Genomic DNA, 12,505 nt, shown 5'->3' with positions numbered 1-12,505 from the left:
TGTCATTAGGTAACAAGGAGGTGGGGATCTTTTGCTATCTGATATTAAGACCCGTTTCCGCATAATAACCATGACTTGTTGGACTTCCCATTATATCTTCTGTGCTTCTTCCCATGTAAGCAGGGTCTTAAGCATATGTTATAAGTGACTGAAAATAATCTTGAGCACTTATTAATAAGACAAATATATACCCTTCTATATTAATAAGACAAATATGTACCCTCCTCAGGCTTTAAAATTCTCAAAAGATCGCAAAAACGGAAGATTTAGAACCAAGCAATACGATAAAAGTCATTTCAATATAAATGACTGAGCTCTGGGATCCTGACCCTCATTCTTTTTTTTTTTTTTTAAAGATTTTATTTATTTATTTAACAGAGATCACAAGTAGGCAGAGAGGCAGGCAGAGAGAGAAAGAGGAGGAGGAAGCAGGATCCCTGCTAAGCAGAGATCCCGACTCGGGGCTTGATCCCAGGACCCTGGGATCATGACCTGAGCCGAAGGCAGAGGCTTTAACCCACTGAGTCACCCAGGCGCCTCTCTTGACCCTCATTCTTGACTATAAAATTAAGTGGTCATAATTTCAAAAATATCTGCTCTGGAAATAATTACTTCATGAGGCTATACATCTCCTTGGAGCATCTATTTTCTTACCTGTTCCTCTGCAAACACCTTTCTTGTTAATGTCATGTTAATGCCACTTTATTCTACCTACCTAGACACACTGGTTTCAAAGCTAATCTTCTCTCTACTCCATGCAGGAAAATGTTGAGGGAGACAATTGTGACCTCTGCAAGCCAGGATTCTATAACTTGAAGGAGAGAAACCCTGAGGGCTGCTCCGAGTGCTTCTGCTTTGGTGTTTCTGATGTCTGCGACAGCCTTTCTTGGTCCATCAGTCAGGTGCGGGTACCTTCCCAGAGCCCGGATTTAAGATGCGTGCCACCTCTAATGAGCAATCTGGGAGCTGTGTTCTAAAGCATGGGGGCTGCCTTTCCCTGTACCACCGCTCCCAGCCATTTGGAATGACGTGGGCACGGATCAGAGGCAACCCGCTACTACAGTATCACAAAACTTTCTTCCTTGGTCATGTATTTGTTCCTACATACATTTCCCTATCCAAACAATAGGATGTTATTATTGTATTGTAGAATGTACCGTGTTTCAGTGTTTTCTGTGGGGAAGTGCATCTGGGTGTGGTGTCAAAGGTGAGCTCTGGGCCCACTGCTCCACACTGGTCCCAGGCTGGGTAGCTCATTAGGACATGGGGCCATGGAGAACTTTCTAGCTCAGGGAACCTGGTGAGAGTAGGAACAACAATAAGTGACATAGGGAGTATGAGGGCAGGCAAGGTATCCTCAGTTGTTCTGGGAATGGGGAGTCTTGGGGGGATGCTAAAGGGTGCCTGGGAGGCCAGTGGAATGGCTGGAGGTTAGGGTGGACCCCAGGGTACAGGGCTCATCTGTTGTAAACACCTGGCCTCCCCATGACCATCTCAGGAGAACTGCATTCAGGGTATGTGTTGGCAGGGGGGCATGCTAGTCCCTGTCTCTTCTTTTCCTCCCTCCCTGGCAGGTTGGTGAGGAGTGGGAGCAACATGGGGGAGGGAGTGGGAACCCCAAACAGTACCTGAGAAGGAAGATGAATCCCTGTGGCCACCATGCTGGGGTAATGGCTTATCATGTCTTTGTAGATGACAAATTAGGAAGATAGGATTGAAGGTTAGTTTTAGACAATTTTCAGCTTTTTTGATAAAAAGCAGGAAGCAATGATGAAGAAATCAGAGTTAGCAAAAGACATTTTGTTCAATGTACCTATTAAGGTCTTTGCTATTTTTTAATTTTTTAATCTAAAATACATGTCCATGACCTTGACAGTTCTGCTCACTCGCTTGCTTATAATTGATCTGGGGATCTGGGGAGAATTTGACTCATTCTCAGATGTTCTTGGTCCTTTGACAAGTAGAAGGGTTGCAAGTCATGTGGGTCTGTGGCCACAGGGTACTGACTCTGTCCCTAAGTGAGGTATCTGGGTCTACTTCTTCACTGTAGGGATGTTAGTCCTGCACTGGGTGACATCTCAGGGGACTTCTATTTCATGTTCTGAAATTCTGAATCTTTTTTTAAGGTAAAAGATATGTCTGGGTGGCTGGTCACTGACCTGGTCAGTCCAAGCAAGATCCCGTCTCAGCAAGACGCGCTGGGCGGGCATCACTGGATCAGCATCAACAACACGGTGGTCTCACAGAGGCTGACTTCCAAGTATTACTGGTCAGCCCCAGAGGCCTACCTCGGAAATAAGGTAGGGCCATCGCCGGGAGTGACATCTTGGGCAAAGATCTCAGAGCACATTAAGAAAGAACTTCTGTTGGGAATTTAAGTCAACTCACATGGTCTGGCTTAGCCTTGTGTGACTTTATTACATCATTAAACTGTGAACTTTATTCTTGGGTCATGGGTGGTCTGTTGTGGGAAGTCTTGTCCCCACCTCCCATGATAGGCTCTCTGCTTTCCTCTGCATTCCTGGATCAATGACTTGGGGCTTTGTGAAGTGTGGGGCACATTCCTGCTTTGTTTGGTTAGCCCTGTACTTACCTTAGCCCTAGAGCCTGGCGTGTAGAAGGCACTCAGGCGGGACAGACTGGGCAGTGGGGCTGGGGTCCTGCCAGCTTCATTATCAAGATGGACCATTTCTCACCTAATATTCCCGTTTAGTAATGGACAGGATACTTCTCATTTTAAGAAAATGCAAAATGGTGATTCTACAAAATGGAAATTTGGTTAATAGGGTTTAACCTTCCATTGTCCCCTTCGTCCTCACCGGTCATTCCGCTTCTTTTTTTCTTTTCTTTTTTCTTTTTCTTTTTTTTTTTTTTTACTTGAGACAGAGAGAGAGAGAGAACACAAGCAGGGGGAAGGAACAGAGGGAGAGAGAGAGAGAAACAGACTCCCTGCTGAGCGGGGAGTCAAATGTGGGGCTTGATCTCTGGACCCTAGGATCATGACCTGAACCAAAGGCAGATGCTTTGAGCCACCCAGGCGCCTATTGAGCCACCCAGGCACCCCTAATATTGCCACTTCTGTCCAGATTCTGATGATCTGAAAATACACTCAGTGCAATCTATCAAGCTCCCTGCTCCCCTTCCCCATGCATTCGGTTTGTTTTGAAGTAACGGTATGTGTTTCATCACAGTGCAGGTGTTATAGCTTGGGAAGTTTCCATTTGTTGGTCATATTTTAATTTTATAACTTATTTTATTTAGATTTTATGTAGATTTAGGTTTAAGTAGTGTTTATTTTGAAAATGATTATTTTTCCCTTCAAATTATAATCCTAGAAGATGTGCTCTATTTATAATAGGATCTTATCACTAAAGGCTAATGATTTTTTTTTTCTATTAAGATCACTTTTCTGATTTTATGGTTCAGAGACTGGATTCTGAACCTCGTGTTGTTGTCACACATCTGTCATGAAGAAAATCTCCATTTTACATGAAAGGATATGACCAGGAGGAAAAGCCTTTAGCCCTTCTTTTAGCTGATGAGACTTGTTCTTCTTTTTTTTTTTTTTTAATTTATTTGACAAAAAGAGAGAGATCACAAGTAGGCAGAGAGGCAGGCAGAGGGGGAGGGGGAAGCAGGCTCCTCACTGAGCAGAGAGCCTGATGCAGGGCTTGATCCCAGGACCCTGAGATCATGACCTGAGCTGAAGGCAGAGGCTTAACCCACTGAGCCACCTAGGTGCCCCCTTTATTATTCTTCTGCAAGCAGGGCAATGAGGTCAGAATATTGGGATTATCATCATAGATCTAACTCCTAACTCAGAAAGGGTTTAAGTGAAATACCTTCTCCTGTGTGATTCACAGAAACGGGCTCACTCACCTTGGGCTCTCTACGAAGGAGCACATCTTCCTTCTCTACCTTTAAATCACATACTGTATTTTGGTAATATTGGTTAAACAGTATTATAATATAATAGACTTTCTTTTTGCTGCCTTACTGCAGACTTACTTATGTGCTGTGGCCCCTGGGACACCTTGCAGCCAGATGGTTTCCCGACGCATCCTGGCCACCACTTCCTCTTTCGGAGGGACTGTGGTCATGGGCCCTCCGTGTTCACTCTCGCTTACCTTTTTCAGCTGACTGCGTTTGGTGGCTTCCTCAAGTACACGGTGTCTTATGATATTCCCGTGGAGACAGTGGATGGCGACCTCATGTCTCACGCTGATGTCATCATTAAGGTACTTGCTTTCACATTGCTTTGCTGTAGAGTAGAAGGGCTTAGCCGAGGGACAGTTTGTGACTCCGAGTGGCTGAGGGAGAGCTTAGTAGCAGGGAGCCCAGGGCCAGGTGGCTGTTCAGCAAGGCTTTGCCTCGTCTGGACATCACCGAGACCTAATGTGACAGTTCTCTTTGAGCCCATCACTGGAGCTGCCTCAGGACAGCCCATGGGGCTTGTCCCTCCATCCCTGAAGCTGACCCAGCTTTTCAATTGAAAAGGGGGACCGATGTTAGCCCTGATGTTGGCAGTCCCCTGTCAGCCCTCTGAGTCCCTCTGTCACCTCCTGCCACATTGCCTCCCACGTGAATGCTTAGGCGGCAGTGCTTGGCAGTATGCGGACGGAGACGGGTTGCCATTTCTGTCCTCAGCCACTGTCCCTAACCCTGTACTCTCACTCTCCTCCTCCCCCATTGCTCAATGACCTAGCTCAGCCTCACTGGAAATTTTCCCAAAGGTAAGAAACCACCTCAGGTTCTAGTCAGCAGTGTCCACGCCCCCTCCTGCCCCCTTGATTTTTTTATTTTTCTCTAAAGATTTTACTTACTTATTTGAGAGAGAGAACAAGCAGAGGCTTTGAGGGAGGGGCAGAAAGAGAAGGAGAAGCAGACTCCCTGCTGAGCAGAGAGGCCAACATGGGACTTGATCCCAGGAACCTGGGATCATGACCTGAGCTAAAGGCAGACACTAACCGACCGAGCCACCCGGGCGTCCTTATCTCCCGGCACCTTGATGTGCATCCCCGTGTCCAGTCTGCCGCAAGTGGGAAGAGTATGACATAAGGTATTTTGGTGAATGGCCGTTTTAGGGAAAGCTAGAGGTATCTTCGTATGCTTTTCTACTTTTGCTCTTCGGTTGAAGATGAGGGGTATAGGGGAACTGTGGCACACACATGCTGCTTCTTTCCTGAGATCCCAGTGCAGGACCCAACCTTTAGATTTATTCTCTGAATCCCTCTGAGGGGAATACAATGAAACACCTCCCCCCCAGTCATTCTGGACCAAGATTTACAGACATGATTACACCTTCGACCCGAGCACCTAAGCACAAATTAAAAGCCACATTGCTGAATATAAACGTGATTTTATGTTTTGATCATGAAGTTGAATTACGAATACATTCCCTCTTGTTTTAAATGTTAGGGAAATGGACTCACTTTAAGCACCCAGGCTGAGGGGCTGTCATTACAACCCTATGAAGAGTACTTGAACGTGGTCAGACTTGTGCCGGAGAACTTCCGAGATTTTAATAAAAAAAGGGAGATAGATCGCGACCAGCTGATGACTGTCCTTGCCAACGTGACGCATCTCTTGATCAGAGCCAACTACAATTCTGCAAAAAGGGCTCTTTACAGGTATGTATTGAGAGAAAGGGAAAGCTCGTGGGGAGGGTCCTTGATCTCATCTTCATCTTTTAAGAATGATGTGTTTTCAGTGCAGTATATTTTACTTGATTATTTCAAGAGCACAGCTAATGGAACTGGTTGTCTTAAAAAATACTTTTATTACAATTTTAGTGAAGATGTAAGAAGAGCTGTCCATGACATGCCTCAGTAGGAGATCATCTTGAGGTCAGGATCGGAAACCTTCAGGGTGGTTTTCTGAGAAATGCCTGATAAGTTCACAGTTGTCTGGACCACCTTGCATGCGTTTTTTACCCTCCTGATGTTAATGGTCTTAGATTTTACCGTATACTTAAGCTAATGTTCCCATCCTTGGCCATGTCATTACTTCCTATAGGCCAATTTCTGGCAATGCCAGTCTACGCATGAACGTTGGACACAGATAAACAAACACAGGATTATACATTTAGGAACAATCTCTCTATTCGAGATAGGATGATTGAATGGGTTTGTCTTTCTGAAGTGTTTCAGCTCCAACTGGACAACATCAGACCCTTCCCACGGCTGTCTAGGCACCTGATTTTCTTTGCAGAGAATGTTGCAAATGTCTCAAATGCTGCAGATGCCTTCCAGGCAATACCGACAGCTTTCAGAAATCATATTGCTGTGAAAATCCGTGGCTCCTTACAAAGGTCCCATCACCTGTTTGTTTGAACAGAACTTTTTAAAGAATCTACCTTCATCGAGGTGTTAGCTGTCATTTGCAGGAGGACGTCTGAGTCACGGGGTGACCTCTGTCTATTGGTAGGTTGGATTCTGTCTCTTTGGATACAGCTAGCCCTAACGTCATAGACCTGGCCCTGGCCACCGAGGTGGAACACTGCGAATGTCCCCAAGGCTACGCAGGGATCTCCTGTGAGGTGAGGCTCCTCTTCTGCCCTCCCCCTCTCCTTCCTTCTGTTCTTTCTTAAGGAGAAAAAAAAGCACATTAAATGTGATACAATGAGCCGTACTTGAATTTTAACTTTAGAAACCTACCATTTGGATCAGACATCGGGGGACTATCAGAATATTGGACGTCAGTGTTTAAGGCAATCTGGTGCCTCTTCTGGAGGGAGGTGGTTCTGGGACACCTGGAAATGGCCCAACTTCAGTCTACCCTCTTGCTTTAGTCAACTAAAAAGTTGCGCTGCCCCTGCTGTAGTTTGCATTTCTTTTCTTTTTTTTTTTTTAAGATTTTTATTTTTATTTATTTATTTGAGAGAGAGAGAATGAGTGAGAAAAAGCCTGAGAGGGGAGAGGTCAGCGGGAGAAGCAGACTCCCCACTGAGCAGGGAGCCCGATGTGGGACTCCATCTTGGGACTCCAGGATCATGACATGAGCCCAAGGCAGCCGCTTAACCAACTGAGCCACCCAGGCACCCTTGTAGTTTGCATTTCTAAAGAGGATTGGACTTGATTGTATCTGAACGTTTACACATCACCATAATGACACCTAGAAAACATGAGATAAGCCAGGCCCATTTTGAGACTTTTTAGGAACCCTAGCTGTGTTAACTGAGGTGAGCTCTACTTCACAATGAAATGTGTGAGAACACACTTGCTATCACCAGTAAAAGTCAGCTGTTGCTAAAAATTTTTTTGAAATACAGTTTGAAACTATTTGGACATAAATATCGATAATAACTCTCTCCTGCCGAGGACTTCCTATGTATTTGGCACAATCTTAACCTATTTCTGTAGGAAAGAGCTAGGAAGTAGTCATGTCAGGTTCCAAGCTTCATCTTCCCCATTAACCACCACACAGTCCTGCCTCTCTTGTGTTTAAGACCGACGATGATTGGGGCACCTGAGTGGCTCAGTGGGGTAAAGCCTCTGCTTTTAGCTCGGATCATGATCTCAGGGTCCTGGGATCGAGCCCCAAATCGGGCTCTCTGCTCAGCAAGGAGCCTGCTTCTCCATCTCTCTCTGCCTGCCTTTCTGCCTACTTGTGAGCTCTGTCTGTCAAATAAATAAATAAAATTTTTAAAAAATAAGAATAATAGAAGAGTAAATCCTTAAAAAATTTAAAAAAAAAAAGAAAGACTGACAATAATTATGAACCCGTGTCCTTGGCTGTGAGATTGGGGCCATGATTTTTATAAAGTGAGAACATTTAACTTATGAGTTGTTTTTACAAATCTTTATCAATTATAACTTTGCAGTGAATAGTTGGCCTGTGCTTCATAATGTAGATTTTTAATGAAATATTCCTATTTCTCTTTTAAATATTTTACAGGGTTGTTTCTTTTTTGACCCCATGAACTTTTTTTTAGATCTAAAACATATATTTTTAGGACAAAGAAGTATCTGTAGGACCTGAGTCCTGTTTGCTCATCAGATAAATGACCTTAAGGCTACCTCATAGAGTGTGGCTTGTGGTGGGTAGATGAAGTAGATGATTAGAAGCCCAGGCCAGCTAGACCAAAAGGGGGCAGCAGTGAGCAGATGCTGCTGGAGAACTCCAGGTCTGATGGGTTCAGAGGAAAATGTGCTTAGGACAATGGCTCAAGGAAGCACAGGAAGCTTAACACATAATTTTAAGTGTTTTTGTCAGGCAGAAGAACTCATTCTTTCATTAGAAACTGACATAAGGAATCAGGCAGCCATAGGTGGGGACTGTTTTCCTTAAGAGCTCTGTAACCATCACACAGACCCCTAGGCAGCTCCCCCTCAGTGCCCATCTGTAGACTAGCCCATTGTCCTTGATGGGAGCATGGCTGTGTGGCGGCATTAAGGGAACTTACAAAAGGTCAGTGTGAATGAACACATGTATATGTACTCATATGATGAAAATGCAATTTTAATATTTTTTACAAGAGTAAAAACCAGATCCACGCCCCTCTTCTGATGGCTCCATGGGAGTATGTAGACCTCCAAATTAATTACTCTGCAGTCTGCACTCGAAACACTGTTTTATATCTGGGGCAGTCCTGAGAGGCTCTGTGGCCACAGGTCTGGGAGGTGTGACTCTTTCCATTAGCACAGTGGGCATGGGGTCTAACTGTTCCATGTTCCAGATTCCACGTCTATAAAATAGAATAGTTCTCAAGGTCATCCTGAGAATGATGGGAAGGACTGTCTGGGATGGCCCCCTGCTCCTCCCAGACAGGGACAGCATTGCTGGATACCATGGAAAGCATGCCTGTAATGTTTGCGGTTTGACACAGACCACCCTCGAGCACTTTGATGGTAATATTTAGTAACTCTTACTGAAAAGAAAACAAAATCAAGTTGAGCGGAAAATGTCCTCTTGATTGAAACCCTGGTTAAGTGACTGAGTTTTACATGATCATATGAGATTTACATGAGATTTACATGATAATATTATGGCAGGATACCACAAAGGTGGATAGCCACTAGGTTTTGATGGTAGCCACTAGGTTTTAAAGGTAGAAACCTTTAAAAAGAAATGAGGAAAGGTGCCTGGATGGCTCAGTCAGTTGGGTATCCCCCTTTTAATTTCAGCTCAGATCATGAGATCGAGCCCCATGTAGGTCTCCATGCTCAGTGGGGAGACTGCTTGGGATTCTTTCCCTCTCTTTCTGCCCATCCCCCACGTGTGTGCACTTTCCCTCTCTCAAATAAATAAACCCTAAAAAAAAAAAAAGAGGACTGGATTATGGTGATGATGCACAATTTGGTAAGTTTACTAAATAATCATTGAACCATATCCTTAAAATGGGTGCATTTTATGGCATGTAAATGATACCTCAATAAAGAAGTTCAGGGGGAAAAAGAAGTACGTTTCTCTACATGTGGAAAATGGAGCAGGTAATACTCCTAGCCTATTGACAAGAAAATGATCTGCATGATGTACAAGGTTGCCTTTGCCCACGTGTGTCACCCGTCCCTCTCTTGTAGTCCTGCTTCCCTGGCTATTACCGTGTGGATGGAATACTCTTCGGAGGAATTTGTCAACCCTGTGATTGCCACGGCCATGCAGCTGGATGTGATATTCATGGCGTTTGCCTTGTGAGTCTGTTGCTAAAATCTGGAATGGAGTGCCCCATCCTACCCACCCCAAAGCCACCTGCTGTGCACAGTGGTTAAAAAAATAATGCTTCCTCAATAGGAGATTATCCTGGCCCTAGTAGACTCCAGAGGAAATTTATAGACTTACGATCATGGTATAATATGTTTCCTGATTTTTCCCCTTGCTCTTTTTTGAAAAAAAGTTACTTTGGTGAAAATGGAAAAGGGATATATCATGTCATTGCAGATTTTTTATTAGAACACCATATTCACTTCGTAAGATTAGAAAGCAATATAAAGGTAGAAAATATTATCCGGTGATTAAAAAGAATCCGGTCTCTAAATTGAAAGTGCTAGAATTTCTTTAACATATTATACAGTATGTCCTAAAAGGAATACTAAGACATAATAACCACACTCATTTGTGCAATATATAACGTTTTACAGTTATTAGCTCGGGTACACTCTTCAAACAAGTACTTCTTTCCTGCAACAGGAGTTGAAATGTGGCTTGACAAATATGCAGTTAATCTTGAGAATGAACCTGTTTTTTTTAACTTCAATCAGGAATTCTTTTAGGCTCTTTTGCCTGGAAGCCAGGCCACACTCCTGTGTTCTAATGGATTTGCGGCACAGAGATGGAGTGAAAGCCTGTATCGATCAGCTTGTCACCATACAGGGAAATGTTCACGCTCTTTCCTAAAGAGACCGAGTCCCAAGGATAGGGAAAATTTATTATGAGACCCGTGGAGAAAATCTCATCACGATGCCATGGATTGCTTGTTCTCTCCAGAACCTAATTTTTCTTGATTCTGTAAGGAAAGCTTTCGTTTTGTTCTTTGTTTCATCATTCTGGAAAGCAAGTGCCTATAGGAGTTATACAAAGTGATGTTTTACACACACACTCGGTCCCTCAGTTTCAGTTTCCCCGAGCTTGATGAGGTGGTGGCTTTTTTAAAATGCCTCTGCCTTTCCATTTGGGTTTGCAAGGTCAGCCTTCCCGGGAAGTCAGCCCACAGCTCGGGCTGCCCAGCAGGTTGTGGTGGTGGCATCAGAGGCTTTAGGTATAGGTAAGCCAAAAGGGTATTTGCATGTGCTTCTATTACTGTATCTTTACAAAAATATATACTCACATTAAAGTGAAAATGCTAAGTAGCAACTGGCCTTTACTTTCTAAATATAATAAATGATAATAATTTTAATGGAATTTTTAATTGAAAATTTTCATTAAAAATTTGATTTTTAATTTTTAATTGAAAAATTTTTGGAAATAATGTTAGATTTACAGAAAGCCTACAAAAAAATAACACAGTGAGGTCCTGTTCAGCCTTCACCCTGCCTCCCCTGGTCCTCACATCTTGCATTACCGGAGTATGCTGATCGAGATTTAAGAAATTCCCGTGGGCACAATCTCATCAACGGAATAGTGGACTTCACTCAGATTTCATCAGAATCCCCACTCATGTCCCTTTTCCAGCCTCAATCCAGAACTGCATTGCACTTGCCGCCTTCATTCTGGGACAGCTTTTCAGGTTTCCCTTGTCTTTCATGACTCTGGCACTTTTGAGGAATCCTGGACATTCTCTGGAACGTCCTCAGCTAGCGCATGTCTGTTTTCTCATGATTAGCTTGAGGTTGTGCGTTTTAGGCAAGAAGACATGAAGGTGACATGCCCCCTGGGGGCACACTGTCAGGGGATGTTAGCCTCGGACACTTGGGTGAGGTGCTGGCTGCCAACTTTTTCCGCTTTCACATTATTATTTTTACCTTTTTAAGTCATTCACATTTGAAGGGGCAAAAACAGTAAAAATTTAGATTGAAGTTTAAGGAAACCTAAAAACTTGGTAGCATCATTTATCTGGGTTTCATCTAACTTTTTTTTTTCTTTTTTCTATTCTATTTTAAAAAGAAACCTTTGAATTCTCCCCTTTGGATAACCATTTCCAGCCCTGGGCCTTGCCTGTAGCCATCCAGCTTCCAGGAATCCACTCCTGATTTGTAGGTTATCAGAGAGAAAGTTCCAACTGTTCTTACTTAGTACCCTGTCCTTTTCTTTTTCAAAAAGTTGTTTCAGGTTTACAGCAAAACTGAGGGGAAAGTGTAAGGGTTTCTCATGTACCTTCTGCTCCCACACACGCACAGCTTCCCACATTATCAACAGTCCCCACCCTCCCCACTGGAGGGACACACTGGTACCCTTGATGAACCCACACTGATACATCACAGCCCCCCAAAGTCCACGGTTTACATTAGCCCCTTCTCTGAGCTTTTTCTGCTGGTCTCTGGAGGAAAAACCAGTTTCATTTCTTCTGAAAGAGAAGGGCCTAATAGGCAGTTGTATACCTTGGACCCTCCTGCTTTTTCTTTTTCATTCAAGAGAAGGTGTTTCTCCTTCCCGAGGAGATGAACGTTCTCCTTCTCACATACCAGCTCCACCAATAGAGCTGGTCACCTAAAGGGACAGTGACCTGAGAAAACCTTGAAACAGATTTGGTAGCTTTGGGTTTTTTTATTTGTTTTGTTTTGTTTTGTTTTTAGCAGAACCATGTAAGGCTTTCCCAAAAAGAAAGAGAACCCTATCTGGCCCTTTGAGCAAAGAAATCCTATCATAGATATTTTGCAAGTGGACATAATTAAATGTTTTTTAATGAAACTAGTTATTTTGTTTATACTTTTAGCTCAACCATGTAGCCATCTACCAAAGCCAGTGACATTTTGAATTAATTTGGGTTAATAATCAAAATCAAGGTCATACAGGGGATGGGGAGGAAAAAAAGAGCCCAAGACATTCCTACCAAAATGTCACCTGAGGACCAGCAGCAGCGCAAAACCCAGGAGTTTTTTAGAAATGTAGAATTCAGGCCCTATGTCAG

General features: G+C 43.6%; 1 protein-coding gene across 1 annotated transcript in view; it reads left to right on the top strand.

Moving 5' to 3' along the window:
• LAMA1 (laminin subunit alpha 1) overlaps positions 1-12,505 on the top strand; it is a 155,672-nt gene that overhangs the window by 65,090 nt on the left and 78,077 nt on the right. Inside the window, exons 11-16 of the mRNA XM_032875723.1 lie at positions 762-902; positions 2,127-2,300; positions 4,137-4,238; positions 5,419-5,630; positions 6,427-6,538; positions 9,522-9,632. Coding sequence (XP_032731614.1) covers positions 762-902; positions 2,127-2,300; positions 4,137-4,238; positions 5,419-5,630; positions 6,427-6,538; positions 9,522-9,632 — 852 coding nt within the window. The remainder of the gene's footprint in view (positions 1-761; positions 903-2,126; positions 2,301-4,136; positions 4,239-5,418; positions 5,631-6,426; positions 6,539-9,521; positions 9,633-12,505) is intronic.

The sequence above is a fragment of the Lontra canadensis genome, unplaced genomic scaffold (genome assembly GCF_010015895.1).
Source record: "Lontra canadensis isolate GAN:19392208 unplaced genomic scaffold, GSC_riverotter_1.0 scaffold57, whole genome shotgun sequence".
Taxonomy (NCBI): Eukaryota; Metazoa; Chordata; class Mammalia; order Carnivora; family Mustelidae; genus Lontra; species Lontra canadensis.
This window is presented reverse-complemented; position numbering and strand designations above follow the sequence as displayed.